The following is a 16,998-nucleotide window of genomic DNA, read 5'->3' as shown; positions in this document are numbered from 1 at the left end:
GCCCCTAGGTGGAGAGAATGGGTACTGCCACGCCTCCGTTCCCTAAGGCCACAGCCAACATCTGAGGGAAGGAGGGGAGGGGCTCGCCCAGCTAAAAAGCTGATGCTGTGGGAGAGGCGGGGAGAACCAGTTCTGATTAGCTCACCACCGCAGGTGGACTATAACCCTGGGCAAGTGGCTCTCGTCTCTGGGCCTCAGTTTCCCCTCTGTAAATTGCCAGTCGGGCGCCCGGGCTGATGGCTAAGACTACCCCAGAGCTCAAAGCAGCCACCAGAGAGAGAAGACCCAGTCCCCAAGCAGGGCCAGTGACCTGCTGCCCCCAGAAAAGAAGGCAGAGGGAGCTGCCCAGGCAGCCAGTCCCCCACCCCCCACCCCCACCCCAGGCGCTGTGGAGGAGGTGAGATTTGGGCTGTTAGAGATGCCCAGACTGCTGGGGCGGTAGGTTGGTGGCCTGCCCAGCGGATGGAAAAGTCTTGCCCCATTTCCCAACAGCATCCCAAGATCATTCGGGATACGCAGCTCCACTCCTGCCAGGCAGGACTTCTTGTGCCCTCTGACCCAGGGAGTCCCCGGAGGCTCAGAGAGGGCTTGTGTTGACCGATGTCCCCCAGGTGGTCTTGGCAGTGCTTGGGTTGGAACACCCCCCACACACACACACACGCACGCACGCACGCTTAGCCATGCCTGAGAACACGGCCACCTTGCAGCGGCTTACCGTAGGGGACCAGCGCGCGCCCGGGGTCTGGCCAGGTGGGGTCGGCGGGCCGACCGGCTGTGGCTGTCTGTCCCGCGCAGTGTGCGCCCCGCACGAGTTCCAGTGCAGCAACCGCACCTGCCTGGCCGCCGTGTTCGTGTGCGACGGCGACGACGACTGCGGGGACGGCAGCGACGAGCGCGGCTGCGGCGACCCGGCCTGCGGGCCCCGAGAGTTCCGCTGCGGCGGCGGCGCCTGCATCCCCGAGCGCTGGCTCTGCGACCGCCAGTTCGACTGCGAGGACCGCTCGGACGAGGCGGCCCGGCTGTGTGGCAGGCCCGGCCCGGGGGCCACGGCCGCGCCCGCCGCCTGCGCGCCCGCCGTCCAGTTCGCCTGCCGCAGCGGCGAGTGCGTGCACCTGGGCTGGCGCTGCGACGGGGACCGTGACTGCAAGGACAAGTCGGACGAGGCCGACTGCCGTAAGCCCCAACCCCGCTGCCCGCGGCCCCCGGACTGCGGGTCTGGCGGGGAAGCATTTCCCGTTGTGTGAAGTGGGGGGAAGAGAAGAGACCCGTTGAGGTTACGGACTGACCCATGGTGGGGCTCCTCCCGCATCTGGGGGATGGGGACCCCTGACCCCGCCCAGCTGGACGGAGCCCTCCCCGGGGCCCTAGGCACAGCTTGTCCGTTCACTGCTTCGCTTAGGCTTGTCTGTGGGCGCCTGTCGCAGTGGAAGGACCTGCCTGAGCCACCAGGAAGCAAATGAAAGCCTCGTGCCCCACCACCCTGGAGGGTGGCAGTGGGTGGGAAACGGGAGACCCGAGTGTGTCCAGCATGCTGTGTGACCTGGGCAAGGCCCTTCCCCTCTCTGAGCTTCAGTCTCCCCAGTCTTGTCGTTTGGAAGTGCCTTGGCCAGGTGCCCCTGGAGGCCCCCCAAAACTCAGCCGCTTCTTGCTCTTGTCGGAGGGGGTGGGGAGTGGGCCTGGGCCCCCGGGGAGTGCTGTTCCCTGACCCCGGGACCCTCACCCTCCCCATACTGCTCTCCCCGCAGCGCTGGGCACCTGCCCTGGTCATGAGTTCCAGTGTGAAGACGGCACGTGTGTCGCTGCGGTCAAGCGTTGCAACCAGGAGCAGGACTGTGCTGACGGCAGTGATGAGGCTGGCTGCCTGCAGGGTGCGTGGGGCGGCCGGGGGCTGGGCTCAGGGCCAGGGGGCCTCCTGGTTCCCGAGCCAGCCCATGGGAGAACTGGGTTTACCCCAGAGAGTGTCACCACATCCCCCCCGTGGGGGGCCTAGTGGCACTGGGACTGTATTTGAAAGAACTGTAAAGGCCTAGAGAGGTGTGGAAAGGCACTGGAGGAAAGTTCAGCCCCACCACTCCACACCTGGTCCAGGCTGCCCTGGGGCCCCTTCCATTCTCAGGTGGCTCTTCTGGTCACCCTGCTTGGATCTGAGGAGCTGGGATCCTGCCTCCTGATCGCCTGGGGGAGGATAAAGAGTAGGCACTCAAGCGGCTGGCACCCTGCCTGTCCTGGGTCCTCCAGCATAGCCTTCCTTCCCCGCCACCACCACTACACACACCACACACACACACACATCCCACCCACAGGATCTTTAGCACTGTGACACCACCCCTCCCTGAGCCCAGGACTGCGGGGTCAGACCCACGTCTGTCATCCTGCCCCACTCGATGCAGGCAGTGCTGTGAGGTCCTGGTCCTCCTGTGACCCAAGTCCTCAAAGAAGCCTGCCTGTGGGACGTCTGGGGCCAGGGCCTGGAGCACCATCGCCTTCTGAGACGCCAGGCCCAGGCGCGGCCGAGGCGCTCCCTGCCAGAGGCCTCACCAGTGCTGTCCGCTCTCTTGTCCGGCCTGACAGAGTTCTCCTGTGAGGGTCCCCGCAGATTTCAGTGTAAGAGTGGCGAGTGCGTGGACGGCGGAAAAGTGTGTGATACCCAGAGGGACTGCCGAGACTGGTCGGATGAACCTCAGAAAGAGTGTGGTACAGTACCTGTCTGCCTGCTCCCCTCCAGACAAAACCTCCCCTGCGCTCCCCACCCTCCGCCCTGACCCTCTCTCCGGACTCAGGAGCTTTCTCTAAGGGCCTGGGCTCCTCCCTCTCCTGCCCTCTGAGTGTGTGCTCATACTCAGACCCTTTCACAGTGCCCTCCCCTGCTCACCTAGCCAGGGCCCTCCAGGCGGCCTGCAGAGGGAGAGGTGGGCAACAGGAGGCAGGTGGCCAGTTTGAGTTCACCCTGGGGGCCATCTGGCTCAGGACAGGCCCGGGTGGGGTAGATGACCCAGCCACAGGAGGTGACCCTGCCCTTAGCCCTCAGCAGCTCAGACTCGTAGGAAAACCAGACTTGGCGGCTCCCACATGCCTAAGAACAGAGCTCTCCAGAAGGGCACCAGGCTCTAAAGAACAGGAGCATCCAGCCTGGCAGAGAACATGCCAGAGGCCCAGTGTGGGCTCCAGAAAGGGTCACGAGGCCTCGGGAGATTGGGACGGAGGGAGGTTTGGACAGACGGCCCCTGGGAAGGACGTGCCTGGCTGCCCCCTCCTCTGCAGTAAAATGGCAAATGTAGCTCCCCAGCACCATCTTCCGGGGCTCTTAGGGGGCTTGCTCTCGGCTTACCAGAAGCACCAGCGTGTTTCCTTCCCTTTTGAAGAGAAAAAAACTCACTTTGAAAGGAGTCTTTGGGTAAAGGTCACTCAGCCTCCTCCTGAGCTTGCAGGAGACAGCCCCCCACCCCCTAGAGACCCTGCTGGGAGAAGCCCCAGGAGAAGGAACTAGTGGAGAGGCAGGCAGGAGACAGGGAGGGCAGGAAAGCAGAAGCAGCTGAGTCCAGCAGCCCTCCTTCCCCACCCTGACCTGAGCTAGCCAGGGCCTGAGGCCCACTGGACCCTGCCCTCTCGCCTCCTGCATGACACCGAGAGAAGAGTGTGTGCATGTCTCTGTGTCTGTGCGTGTCCTCTGGGTCTCTCCGTTGGTGAGAGGACAGTCTCGGTTGATGTCCACGTCCCCCTGAGGAGGACGGGAATGCATGCACGTGGATGCCCACGTCTGGGGCTGTGCCTGTGACCTGTCAGCCCGTGCACGTGAGCTGATGTGTGTGCATGCGGGCGTGTGCACGGGGTGGGGATAGTGAAAGCCCTCTCTCCTTCAAGGTGGCCTCAGTGCAATCAGGACTCTGGGGCCCTCTGTCCCCCATCGCCACCCTAACATACACACACACACACACACACACTCTCTCTCTCTCTCTCTCTCTCTGGCTCACTAACAAATTCACTTCCAGCTGGAAGGGGGACGGGCCAGAGGCTTTCCTTCCAGGGAAGGAGTGTCTGGGATGGACTAGCCCAGACTGTAATTCAGCCTGTGCCCCACCCATGCCCACCCACTCCAGCTCTGAGGGGCCATGCCTACTGCCCCTTCCAGAGCCAGCCCACCCTACCGATGCCACCCCATCAGAGCTCAGTAATTGCGAGGGGGCTTCAGAGAGCCCTCAGGGAAGTGGGGTGAAGAGACCATGGAGCTTTAGAGTCCCCCGTCCAGCTGTCAGGCTCCTGCTGCCTGTGAGGGGGGAGGAGGAGTGAACGGAGAGAAGCAGGGTCCCTGAGAGAAGCAGTGGGCGGGTGGGTGAGTGAACGAACGAGCAATGGATGCTGTTTGGGGTGGCGCACAGAGTGCAGGGAGGGCTACGTGTGGCAGAAAAATCCCTGGAGGGAGTACCCCCAGGGGCCCCCAAAGCCACCATGCTCAGTGACAACCGCCTTCATAAGCCTGGCTGATTCACCCCAAGTCTGGTCCCTCCAGTCATGGGGTTGCTATGGTCTTGTTCTTTCAGTTCCTCCAGCGTCCCGGGGAAACAGGAGGAGGCCCAGGGGTAAAGGGGACATTCGCTAAGCATGGCTTAGCCGGGAGGTGGGGCACCCCCAGCTGCGCATGGCCTGGGGTGGGCAGCTCAGCCCAGGGGGTGCTTGCCCCAGTCAGCTCGCTCCGCTTGGCTGCTATAGGGTGCATGTGCCGCGTGGGCAGGGGAGGTTGTGTGCCCCCCTTGGCTTGCAGAACGGAGCTGCTATGACTCAGGTAAGGTAGGGGACAGGGGGCTCTGGCTCCCGGCCTCCTGACTTCTCCTAGGGCCCTCAGATGGCCTCCTGGCCCCCCTCCACCCCTTGCCATAATTGGTAGCCTTGGGCCCAGGCTGGTGATGATGGGTGGAAGGAAGCAGGGGCTGGTATGGAGGATAGGAGATGAGAAGAATCCGTCACGCTCCTCCAAGGTGGGAGAGGACCGGCAGTAGCAGAACTCTTAGGAAAGGGGCCTCGGAAGTGTCTGGGCAACCCAGCTTCAGGCTCCTTCAGGGGAGGGGACTAACTCCACCCTGCTCAGAGAGGGAGTGGACAGACCAGACCGTGGCCACAGGGGGAAGAGTGGCGGGCGACTAGAGACCCGTGCTCACAGGAAACCTCGGGGCTCCAGCCCAGCCCACGGCACAGCAGGAACCGGGAGGGCCGGGAAACCCATCCGGTCAAGGGGGAGCGCCCCAGGGCTGGAGATCCTGGGAGGTGCTAGATGGGATCCCTGCAGGTGCCCTCAACTCAGGTCACTGGGAAGGAGGGACTGCCAGAAGCATGCTTGGGAAAGCAAGACCTTAGGTCCACCAGCCAAGGCCCAGCCTGGTGGAGGCCAGAGCCCTAGCCTGGGAGGCCGGGACCTGAGTTCTGGTTCTCCTCTGCCCGCAGCCTGTGTCTGACCTTGAGCAAGTGCCTGCCCCTCTTCTTGCCCACTCACTGGGTGGGGGAGGTCGCAGAGCTCTCGTGGCTCTGGCATGATGGGGGTCCTGCCCCCCACCCCTGGCTCCTGGCCCTCAGGCGCCTGCGTCCCTCCTCAGGGCTGAACGAGTGCTTGCACAACAATGGGGGCTGCTCCCACATCTGCACGGACCTCAAGATCGGCTTTGAGTGCACGTGCCCGGCAGGCTTCCGGCTCTTGGACCAGAAGACCTGTGGTGGTGAGATCCTCCCCCGCGCCCAGCAGAGGCAGCCTTCCCGGCCCCTCCTGACCCCCAGCTTCTCTCGCACAGACATCGACGAGTGCACCGACCCTGACGCCTGCAGCCAGATCTGCGTCAACTACAAGGGCTTCTTCAAGTGCGAGTGCTACCCTGGCTATGAGATGGACGCGTCCACCAAGAACTGCAAGGCTGTCGGTATGCGGCCCCCCCAGGGTTCTCAGGGGACACGGGAGGCAGCATGCTTCCACTCTGAGAGGGATGGACAGGCTGCCCCCAAGGTGATCCACAGACCCTCCCAGAACACACACATACACCACACCACACCACACACACACACACACTGTGCACCACACACTGAGCATGCATGCAAGCCACAGAGATCGACACTCCCACATCTGTGTGTAGACAGACTGCAGGCCCACACAGCCGTCGGCTGGATGGATCTAGTGCAGGGCTCCTCAGACTTTGTAAACAGGGGCCAGTTCACTGTCCCTCAGCCCGTTGGAGGGCCGGACTATAGTTTAAAAAAAACCAAACTGAACAAATTCCTATGCACACGGCACATATCTTATTTTGAAGTGAAAAAACAAACAGGGCAAAACTACCTGACGTGCCGGATTAACATCCTCAGCTGGCCACATGTGACCCACGGGGTGTAGTTTGAGGACACCTGTTCTAGAGTGTCATCATTCTACCGTAATTTGGGGACGAGGGGGACTAAAGGTTTTCTGAGGAGAGCAGCTTACCTGTATACCTGCTCCCTCTGACTGCGATGCCGAGGACAACTGATTGGGGGCACGAGAAGATGCAGGGTGGGTCACTGCAGTGATCCAGAGAGATGAGGGCAGTGGGCACAAGGAGGAGCGGGCCGGCTGCAGATGTGGTCCGTCGGGCTGCCAGTAGGACCACTGGGACGTGTCCAAGAGTTGAATGGAGCAAGGAGGGCGCCAGGGTTTGGGGCTGAGCACCTCAAACAGGGCTGCTACGTATGGCAGCGAGAGAAGCCAGGGAGGGGGATCTCAGACTGCTGCAGACATGTCATATGTAAGAGAACTGGCCGGCACCAGGCAGCGGGACCTTGGCGTCAGAAGTCCACGTACACAAATAACAGCACCCAATGTCGTAGGTGGTATAGCACAGGAGCCAAGAGGCCTGACACACAAACCACCCCACCCCCCAAAGGGTACCCTCTACAACCCAGACATCAGCTCATCGCCTGTGACGACACGGGACCGAGTGGAGAGCACAGTCCATGTGGCTGCTCGTGTAGACACGAAGCCTGCACATGCGAATATATCTAGATGCACTTACACCAAACCCAAGTCAGTCCTCTCCTGGCAAGTGCCGCCGACGGCTCTCATTTAGGAAGATGGCACAGCTGGTCAGGACAGAGCCCAGGCTGCTGCTTGCCCCTTCTGCACCTGGGGCCCTGATCTGTGTGCCCACACTCTCTCTCTCCTCCACCCCATCCTGCTGCACCCTCCACGGGTCTGTGCTGGCCCTACCCTTACCTTGGGAACCAAAGTAGCCTAGCCCAGGTGCGCAAGGATGGTGACCAGCTGGGCAGCTGAAAGTGTCAGCTGGACTCTGTGAAGCTGCCGCCCCTCAGACAACGGCAGTGCCTGAGACTGGCTGGGGAGCCAGGTGAGGCCCCCAGAGCCTCTGAACAGTGTGGCCTTCTGAAAGTAGTACCCAGAAATACCGAGGTCACTGACGGCCTCCCTACAATCTTATCCTGTCAAACCATGTCCTACCCCTGCCGCTGGCTCAAATGGGGTCCAGACCTCTTCACCCAGCTTTCAAGGTCCTTGGTCGCCCGGCCCTGCCTGCCTCTGCTCTGGCCCTGTCTCCAGGTGCCCTCTGCGCCGACTCAAGCCTGCCCCCGGCCCTGCAGTCCGCCCTCCACCCAGCAGCCTCCGCCATCTCTCTAAGACACTTGCTCACTCAGGGGGCTCCTTGGATGCAGCAAGGGGTCCCCACCCAGGTGGTGCTGGCTCCTGAGGAGAAATGTGTCCAAGGTGGAGGGGTGGCCTTGGCAAAGGCCATGGTGAGGGCAGGACATGGAGTCCGGTGTCTGGAACCCGGAGCAGTAAAGGATGGTGTTTTGAGTGAGGCCCGGGCCACCTATGCAGACCTCTTACACAAGCACAAGAGGAGGACATGGGGAGACCTAAGAGATCTGAGAGGTCTTTGTAACTAACAGCAAGGACTGACAATTCTACTCTTTGTTGTGATGCTTTGCATCCTCCGCTCTCCACGCCCACCTGCTTCATTTGCAGCCTTAACCTGGGCGTCGGGGTGTTCGTCCTTGCTGGATTAGAGAACGCAGCATCTTGGGAAGGGCTTGGCCCACCTCACCCAGCAAACCAGTGCCAACTCGCCCACCCCCGGCTCTGAGCCTTTACCTGACCCCATCCTCTCCTCCCTCCCTGCCTGGTAGCTGGCAAGAGCCCCTCCATCATCTTCACCAACCGCCACGAGGTGCGCAGGATTGACCTGGTGAAGCGGGACCACTCGCGCCTCATCCCCATGCTCAAGAACGTCGTGGCGCTGGACGTCGAGGTGGCCACCAACCGCATCTACTGGTGTGACCTCTCCTACCGCAAGATCTACAGGTGAGTGGGCAACACGTCCCCAGCACCCGCGCCTGCTGTGTTGGAGGCTGCGGGTGGAGGAGTGGAAGGGTGTTGGTCTCTGTACGCCCTCGGCCCCTAGGCTCCCCAGCACACCGCTGGAACTTGGGAAGCGCTGCAGGATCACAGTGGACGTGGCATCCACCGCACTTAGCCCATGGCCTTCCAGTACGTGGAGCTTCCCGTGGAAGGGCAGCTCTGGGCCCTCTGTGACCTCTGGCGGCCTGGCAGGATAGTGCCAGGCACGGGAACCGCTTAGGGGCTGGAAGGCCTGCTTGGAGACGTGGTGTGTTGCGCATCAGGTTCTGTGATTCATCAGACCTGGTCCCTGCCTGGAGGAGCTTGCTCGGCGCACAGTGATGTGCACTGAATGACAGCTAGGACAGGACAAGCCGCCTGGAGGGCATCAGGTGGGCCATGACACCATGGTCCTCCAGGCGGGCCATGACACCATGGTCAGGGGACTTTGCCACGTAGGAAAGCCGTCTCGTTGTCTCCTCCCACGCACAAGGAAGCTCCTCTGCAAATGCCTATGTGTCGGGGTCCCCTTGCGCGGGCATGACCTGTCTGCTGAGGTTGGCTGGGCAGGAATGCCGATGAGACAGCACTGCTGGTGGTATGGGTGGGTGGAAGCTGCTCAGCTAGGTGCTTCCTCCCCACACACAGACCACCTCCAGCCTGCCCGCCCTCAGCTGGGACTGAAAGGGGCAGTGTTTGACGGCAGACCTGGGTGGGAGGGGGCGAGACAGGGCTCCCTCCCGGGTCCCTGCACCGCTGTTCTAAAGCCGTGTCCGCGTGTTTTCTCACCGTGTAGGAGGCTTAGCCGTCTGAACTCGGGGGAAGCCTTCCTCTCTGTCTTTCAGGGTTCACTGAGTCGGCATCCACGCGCGGCGGGGGGATGGGGGGGTGCCGAGATCTGCTTGTGGTGTTTATGGCTTCTACCTGCCCCGGCCCTGCTTGCTGGCTCGCTCCTTTCATCCCTTTTGTATCTCTAGAGATGCCCGTGAGCCTAGTGAACGCAGTGCTGCTTCCCAAGGAGAATCACTCTCACGGGCATCAAATATAAGACCCAAACCAAACTCCCTGCCAACGCGTTGGTCCTGGATTGTGGTGACCCTGGAGGGTAGGGTAGAAATGGCCCCGGGGGTCCTGAGACTGTGACTCTTTACGGGAAGAGACGGTCTTGTTCCTCTCCCCTGGCAGAACTGCTGGCCTTGCGGTTAGCAGCCAACTTATGACCACTGTTCCACCGGGGCTCCTAGGGGTTAGGATTTATGGCACACATTTCTGAGGGAAATGGGCATTTCTTAATGGGCGGGAGGTGCTGGGGGAGACAGGGCCCAGGCTGGGTGCGGGGAGCCCTTTGGGAAGGTGAGGGGTCTGTGGGGTAGCTGGCAGGAGCTGGCTGGCTTTATAGTTCGGAGCTTGAGAGAGTTGTCCGGGGTGAAGATTTGGGAGTCTGAGGGTTGTGATTGACAATGGACACTGGCCATCCAGGGGGAGGGGAAACCTTGGGGAAGCAGTATTGGGGAGCCGGAAGGTCCTGCTAACGTTGCGTCAGGGTCTGCCACGTGGGCAGCCTCTCCTTTCCATGCTCACGGTCCAGCAGTCACCTCTCCCCTCCCAGCCCAGCCCAGAGTCCACCTCTTCTGCATTTCCTGCGGTGTCGTCTGACTCGGTTTAGATTCTTCCAGAGAACGCTCTGACCCCTTAGCATGGCACTCAAATCCCCTTGCCTAACACCCCATCCCCTCCTGCAGACGTTCTCCCCTCTAGCATTTGCACTTCCTGTTCCCTTGGCCCAGGAGCCCTGGTGGTGTAGTGGGTAATGCATGGGGCTGCTCACCACAAGGTCAACAGTTCAAAACCATAATCTACTCCTTAGGGAGAAAGACAAGGCTTTCTACTCGTGTGGGATCAGAGTCTCAGAAACCACTAGAGGCAGTTCTACCCTGTCCATAGTCAATTCCACCCTTCCCATAGTCAGTTCTACTCTGTCCATACTCAGTTCCACCCTGTCCATAGTCAGTTCTACCCTGTCCATAGTCAGTTCTACTCTGTCCATAGTCAGTTCCACCCTGTCCATGGTCAGTTCTACTCTGTCCATAGTCAGTTCCACCCTGTCCATAGTCAATTCCACCCTTCCCATGGTCAGTTCTACTCTGTCCATACTCAGTTCTACCCTGTCCATACTCAGTTCCACCCTGACCATATTCAGTTCCACCCTGTCCATAGTCAGTTCTACTCTGTCCATAGTCAGTTCCACCCTGTCCATGGTCAGTTCTACTCTGTCCATAGTCAGTTCCACCCTGTCCATGGTCAGTTCTACTCTGTCCATAGTCAGTTCTACCCTGTCCATAGTCAGTTCCACCCTGTCCATAGTCAGTTCCACCCTGTCCGTAGTCAGTTCCACCCTGTCCGTAGTCAGTTCCACCCTGTCCGTAGTCAGTTCCACCCTGTCCGTAGTCAGTTCCACCCTGTCCGTAGTCAGTTCCACCCTGTCCGTAGTCAGTTCCACCCTGTCCGTAGTCAGTTCCACCCTGTCCATAGTCAGTTCTACCCTGTCCATAGTCAGTTCTACTCTGTCCATAGTCAGTTCTACCCTGTCCATAATCAGTTCTACTCTGTCCATAGTCAGTTCTACCCTGTCCGTAGTCAGTTCCACCCTGTCCGTAGTCAGTTCTACCCTGTCCATAGTCAGTTCCACCCTGTCCATAGTCAATTCTACCCTGTCCATAGTTCTACCCTGTCCATAGTCAGTTCTACCCTGTCCATAGTCAGTTCTACCCTGTCCATAGTCAGTTGTATCTGTTCCATAGTCAGTTCTATACTCGTAAGTGACCCTCTCCCCGGTGGCAGTGAGGGAGTGCGTCCCCTTGGCCTGGAAGGACTGTCGTCCCTTTGGGGTCGATGAGAGCTCACTCAAAGCCCTTTCCACTCCTGTTGCCCTAGCCTCCAGGGTTGCCTGTCATCACCAGACCAAACCTAACTCACCGCCATCCTGTCGATTCTGATTCTCTGGCTGCCAGTAGCCACCCTCTCACCCTGAGCTGCAAGGAGCAACCAGGGGCCGAACCCATGGTTTATCAAGCGCACCTCCCAGAGACTGTGTGCTGGCAGGAAGCCAGCCAGGGTCTTCTAAGTGCTGCCGGCCAGCATGCCCCAGGGGGAGGGGAGGAGCGAGGTCCAGGTTGGGCCTGCGTGGACCAGCGTGCTTGCTCGTAGTGCCTACATGGACAAGGCCAGCGACCCGGCGGAGCAGGAGGTCCTCATTGACGAGCAGCTGCACTCCCCGGAGGGCCTGGCGGTCGACTGGGTCCACAAGCACATCTACTGGACTGACTCGGGAAACAAGACTATCTCCGTGGCCACAGTGGACGGTGGCCGCCGCCGCACACTCTTCAACCAGGACCTGAGCGAGCCCCGGGCCATCGCCGTGGACCCCCTGCGAGGGTGAGTGTGCACAAACCATGGGTTGGGGAGGATGTCCACTCTGCCCGCCCAATCCGCTAAAGCCTGACCTCTGGGTCCTCGAGGCACTGGTCACAGTGTCCACCCTGGACGGTGCCAGTGCTGGCTCACTATAGCAGGGCTTCAGGGACTGCTCTGGGGCAGGGAGTCTTGCCAGGGGCTGCTGGCAGGTGGGCATCCGGCAGCTGCTTATATGCTTCCAAAGGCAGGGGGTTCACTGCCTCCCCCAGGGCTCGTTTCATTGTGAGATGGGCTGTTGATGATGATGATGTTGCTGGTTTTCTCTTGTTCCCAAACCCACCTCCTCGGGATGCCCTCCTCTCTTCTTAGCACTGCATAAAGCATATGCCCTCCCTCTTCTGCAGGGTAGCCTGCAAGGTTTAAGGTTCAAGACTCTGAGTCTCCATCCCCGAACTCATTGTCCACTGACTCGGGGCCTCACCATATGCGCGGCTCTGTCCTCACCTGGGTCGTGCGGCGGGGCTGCTCAGCAGAGCCTTGGTGTCCGGAGACAGCCAGGGCTACCAGCTTCTTCTACAGCAGCTTCCCTGCCTCTCCAACATGGACAAGGGGACCTGCTTCCAGGGAGGGCAGCTGGCAGTGGGGTCAAACAAGAGCATGTGCTAGGCTCGGGGAAGTGGCTGAGGCTGCCAGGTGCTCAGGACCTGCCGATGGGTACAGATCGCCTCCCCTGGCCCTCACCGTAGCCCCCTCAGGAAGGACCACCACTCCATCAGTTTTCAGGCAGCCCTGGGCTAGTCTGCCACGTCCTGCCCCCAAGCCATGTACGAGGGCCTTCAATTGCGCATGGAAATTTTTAGATAAAAAATAATGAGATTGCGCCATGAGTTTTTGAAGCCCCAATGTTCTTGCCCCAAGAGCCTTGGTTGCATAGTGGTTGCACGTTGGGCTGCTAGCCACAAGGTGAGCAGTTCGAAACCACCAGCCACACTGCGGGAGGAAGATGAGACTTTCTGCTCCCATAGAGAGCGGCCAGCTAGCAGGGAAGCAACAAAGCCCACGTGGAAGAAGAGCTTGTGTGATCATGAGGTATCGATGGGAACAGGTATCAGAAGTTCAAGATCAAGCAGTCAAATTGACGTGAAGGAGCATAGGCAAAGTGGAGACCCCAAACCCACCTGAAAGACCACTGGACAGTCTCTCACAGAAGGGCCATATGGAAGGGATGATGCATTCAGGGTGCAGTAGAGCACTGAGAAACACATGACTTTCCTCTAGTTCTTTAATATTTCCTCCCCCTATCTTGATGGTCTTAGTTTTACCTCATTAATTCGGTTAGACTGCGTGTGTTAGGTGTGTAATTAAGATCGTTTGATGCATGAAATCCAAGATAGATGGACCCTTCAGGAACTGTAATGGGAGCAATGATTCCCGGAGGGTGCAGAGAGAGGGAGGGAGAAGGGCGGGGGGAGAACTGATAGCAACGATGCCTATTAACCCCACTGGAGGGGAACAAAGCAGAATGGCAGGTGAGTGGTCCACTGGGTGGTGTAAGCTACAGGGAGGGAAAAGGGGAATAACAATCCTACTTAATCTACTAACAAGGGTTCCTGGGGGCAGGGAAAGAGGGGAGGGCAGGATAAAGGGGAGCTGATACCAGAGAGTACAAGAAGAAAGAAGCTGTTTGGGGAGAAAGTGACGGTGGCAGCAAGTGTACGGTCCTGCGTGATCTAAGTGAACTATGGCTTGTTATATCTATAGAGTTCCCAATAAAATGTGGGGGGGGGCCCCAAAGAGTTATAGTTGGAAACCCTCAGGGGCAGTTCTACCCTGTCCTCCAGGGCTGCTGAGAGTCGGAATGACTTGCAGGCAGTGAGCTGAGTTAGAATTCTTATCTGAGCCCGATCTCGTCCACTGTGGGCCTGTTGCCAGAGCCGAAGCAGGAACTGTACTGCCAACTGTCGTTAAAGTATGAGATTGGAGAAAGGTGGGGAAAAGTAGGTCTTTATACAGGGGTGGATAGCTCACTCTTTGGGCTAGTGACAGCGGCCTATTCCGCCCCGAGGCCTGAAGGGGCCAGAGCGGGGAGGATTCTCTAGTTGAGAAGGAGAGAGTAAGGTGAGAGGGTTACCTTGGGGCCCGGGACAGGCGGAGGCCACTTTCTGGTGCAGGAGTCCAGGGGATCACTTCTCACTGCCCAACAAAAACCAGACTCGCTCATCGAGCCGATGCCCACTCATGGCAGCGCTGTAGGACAGGGGAGAGCCGGCCCTGTGAGTTCCTGAGACTTTACTTCCTGGTGGGAGGAGCAAGCCCCTCTTCCTCCCACAGACCAGCCGGTGGCTCCCACCGCCACTGACCCTGCAGTTAGCAGCCTGAGCACAACCACTGCTCGGCCAGGGCTCCTTCAATGGTTGGCTGAACCCACAAGAGACCAGGGAGCGGGGTCCACTGGTGTGGCCAGCTGATGAGTGTACACACAGAATGGAGACGGGTGCAGGGTGGATCTGAAGCAGCAGCAGAAGGTACCCAGAGACCCCGTCAGGCCCCTCTCCCAGAATCGGCCTGGACTGGATGCCAGGCTTCTCGAGAGGCCAATTCAGGCTCTGGTGTCTGAGCGGCTGCATTTGAAACCTGGAGCCAGGCTTCGTAGCCATGTGATCTCAGTGAGCTCAACCCCTCCGAGCCGATTGACCCATCTGTAAGACGGGACTGTTGTGAGGCTAGAATGAAATTGTTGCTTTATTCTGTACACACTAAACCAGAACCTACTTAATGTGCCGTGCTTAAGGAGCCCTGATGACAGTGGGTGACAGGTTGGGCAGCTAACTGCAAAGTCAGTGGTTCGAATCTACCATCTTCTGCTTGGGAGAAAGATGAGACTGTCTGTTCCCATGAAGATCCACAGCCTTGGAAACCTGTGTGCAAGGTCATCGATGGCAGTGGGTTCCTGCTCTCCAAGAGGAGCCCTGGGGGCATGGTGGGCTGCTCCCCACAGGTCTGCAGTTCAAGCCCACCTGCTGCTATGAGAGAAAAAGATGAGGCTGCCTGCTGCAGTCAAGAGCCACAGTATTGGAAACCAAAGAGGCAAGTCCACTCTGCCCTGGAGGGCTGCAGCGTGTCAGAATCGACCCAATGGCTGTGGGTGGGTTCTGTGTCATGCAAAGCAGCCCTGGTGAGACTGGGCTCGGCATTGGGCTGCTACCTGCCTGGTCTGGTCGGCAGGTCAAACCCAAGCCCACTCTTTGGGTAGGAAGGTCAGGCCACCGCCTGCTCCTGTAGAGACTTAAAGTCTCAGGAACCCCATGTACGGTCGAGAGGAGTCAGAATCGACTCAATGGCAGTGGGTTGGTTCTGGTTTACGTGCCAGCTATACCCTGGAGAATACCCAGAGGAAGGGTCTCACTGGCGAGTGGGGGAAGTGCCCATTAAAGCAACACTCCAGTGCATACATGACTGTGCGGAGAGAGAGCAGCGGCCGGGAAGAGTGGAGACGGCATCTCTGTGGTGGGAAAGTCCTAGAGAGGCAGGCAGGGGTCCCGTCAAACAAGCTGGGATAAGGAGTGGAGACAGGAGCAGCTGCTCAAGCTTGGCCTCATGGGATTGGTGTCACCCAGTGAGGCAGCTCCCAGGTAGGTGTGCCTGCCCGCCCAGCTGCCTCAGGGCTAGCTGCTGCGCAACTCCACCCTCCCAGATCTGCCAGCCACACACTCCCCTCTCCCGCTGGCCAAGGCCAAGACCCTCTTCTCCCCGCCCAGTGGCAGTCGCTGGGGTTCACACCGAGAGTGGGTGACGGATGGGTGTTCCAGCGGCCACACTGGGTGGTGGGCAGGCCACTGGAGTGGCAGCGTCTTTCTCATTTCCAAAGCTCTGCAGACTGTACCCTCAGGACAGTGACTCCCTGCTTTTGTAAGTCCCCCAGGTGAGCCACCTGCCATGCCTGGCATGCAGTATGCTTTGTTATGGGGTGCAAAATCTCCACTGCAAGAAGAACATTTATTAAGTCATAAAAAGGATGAAGAGAAGACATCCGGATGAGGGAGACCATTCTCATGAATTCCAGGGCTTCAGAGCCACATGGCCACTTAAATAGGACATGGAGAATAAAGGAAACACGCACACCGTGATTAGTGGTGGCTGAATGCGTCACAGTGACAGAAGGGACGAGCAAAGTGAGAAGAGAGCCATGATTGGGACACATGGGTCAGATTTGGCAGAAGAGCTTCCAAGATCCGTCCAGGGCTTTCCAACCAGGGCAGTCGGCCTGACTCAGGGGCATGAGTCAGCACTCATGCCCCTACCATTTCCAGTGAGCTCTGCCTGAGGGTACAGCTGTTGACACGCCCTGGCTAAAGGTCAGAAACAATTAATTCATTGGAGCCTTAAAAAAATCCCCTTGGGGGTCTCTGCAAATGGATTTTGGGTTTTCACTGCCATCCATCACACTCAAAAAACTCACCACCATTGTGTTGCTTCTCAAGGACCTTAGAGCAGAGGGTAGGACTGCCCTGCCGGAGGGCAACTCTTTACGGGAAGAGAAAGCCTCCTCTGTTCCTACAGCGTGGCTGGTGGTTTCAAACTTCTGACCTTCCAGTTAGCAGCCCAGCCCACAATCCCTGCACTACTAGGGTTCTACAAATGGGGTGCCCAGAATCTAAGCTCAAGTCCTGCACCCAACACTTCCAGAGAAAAAGCGAGGCGCCCTGCACAGGTTTCTTCCTTGGCCTTGCTGTGGGACCCTGGGTGGGCTACCCACGTTCTCTGCAGCTTGGGGGAGTCAGACAGCGTTCAGGGCCCTTCCTACCCTGCATTCTAGGGCTCCAGTTAGAGCCGTCCCAGGGTGGCAGGGTCAGCAGAGTGGGATGGGGGGACTGCCGCAGAATGGTCACCGGAAGCAGGGCAGACGGGGGGGGGGGCGGCAGAGATAGGCTGGCTTCCCCAGGGGCTCCCCTGAGGTAAGGCTGAAGCGCCAAGGTACGATTCCAAAGGATATCCGGGCTTTGCCAGACCCCGAAGAGGCTCTTCCTCGCCTTTTCCGCGGGGCTGTGTGCTCTTGAGACCCAGACTCCCCCTGACCAGGAGCCACATTTTTCTCTGTGCCAGGTTCATGTATTGGTCTGACTGGGGGAGCCAGGCCAAGATCGAGAAGTCTGGCCTCAATGGCGTGGAGCGGCAGACACTGGTGTCGGACAACATCGAGTGGCCCAACGGGATCACTCTGGGTG

The 16,998-nt window shown here is 59.2% G+C and overlaps 1 protein-coding gene across 5 annotated transcripts in view; it reads left to right on the top strand.

Annotated features, from left to right (window-relative positions):
- Positions 1–16,998, top strand: part of LRP8 (LDL receptor related protein 8) — an 87,924-nt gene that overhangs the window by 55,439 nt on the left and 15,487 nt on the right. For 2 of the 5 annotated variants that reach the window (XM_075556354.1, XM_075556343.1), the window contains exons 5-12: positions 796–1,173; positions 1,746–1,868; positions 4,539–4,577; positions 5,586–5,705; positions 5,778–5,903; positions 8,149–8,323; positions 11,567–11,794; positions 16,877–16,995. In XM_075556354.1, the coding sequence (XP_075412469.1) occupies positions 796–1,173; positions 1,746–1,868; positions 4,539–4,577; positions 5,586–5,705; positions 5,778–5,903; positions 8,149–8,323; positions 11,567–11,794; positions 16,877–16,995 (1,308 nt within the window). Of the gene's footprint in view, positions 1–795; positions 1,174–1,745; positions 1,869–2,571; positions 2,695–4,538; positions 4,578–5,585; positions 5,706–5,777; positions 5,904–8,148; positions 8,324–11,566; positions 11,795–16,876; positions 16,996–16,998 lie in introns of all 5 variants that reach the window. The other 3 variants (XM_075556378.1, XM_075556361.1, XM_075556371.1) reach the window with 2 other exon arrangements.

The sequence above is a fragment of the Tenrec ecaudatus genome, chromosome 1, assembly GCF_050624435.1.
Source record: "Tenrec ecaudatus isolate mTenEca1 chromosome 1, mTenEca1.hap1, whole genome shotgun sequence".
Classification (NCBI taxonomy): domain Eukaryota; kingdom Metazoa; phylum Chordata; class Mammalia; order Afrosoricida; family Tenrecidae; genus Tenrec; species Tenrec ecaudatus.
The sequence above is the reverse complement of the archived record's forward strand: the minus strand, read 5'-3'. Positions and strand labels throughout refer to the sequence as shown.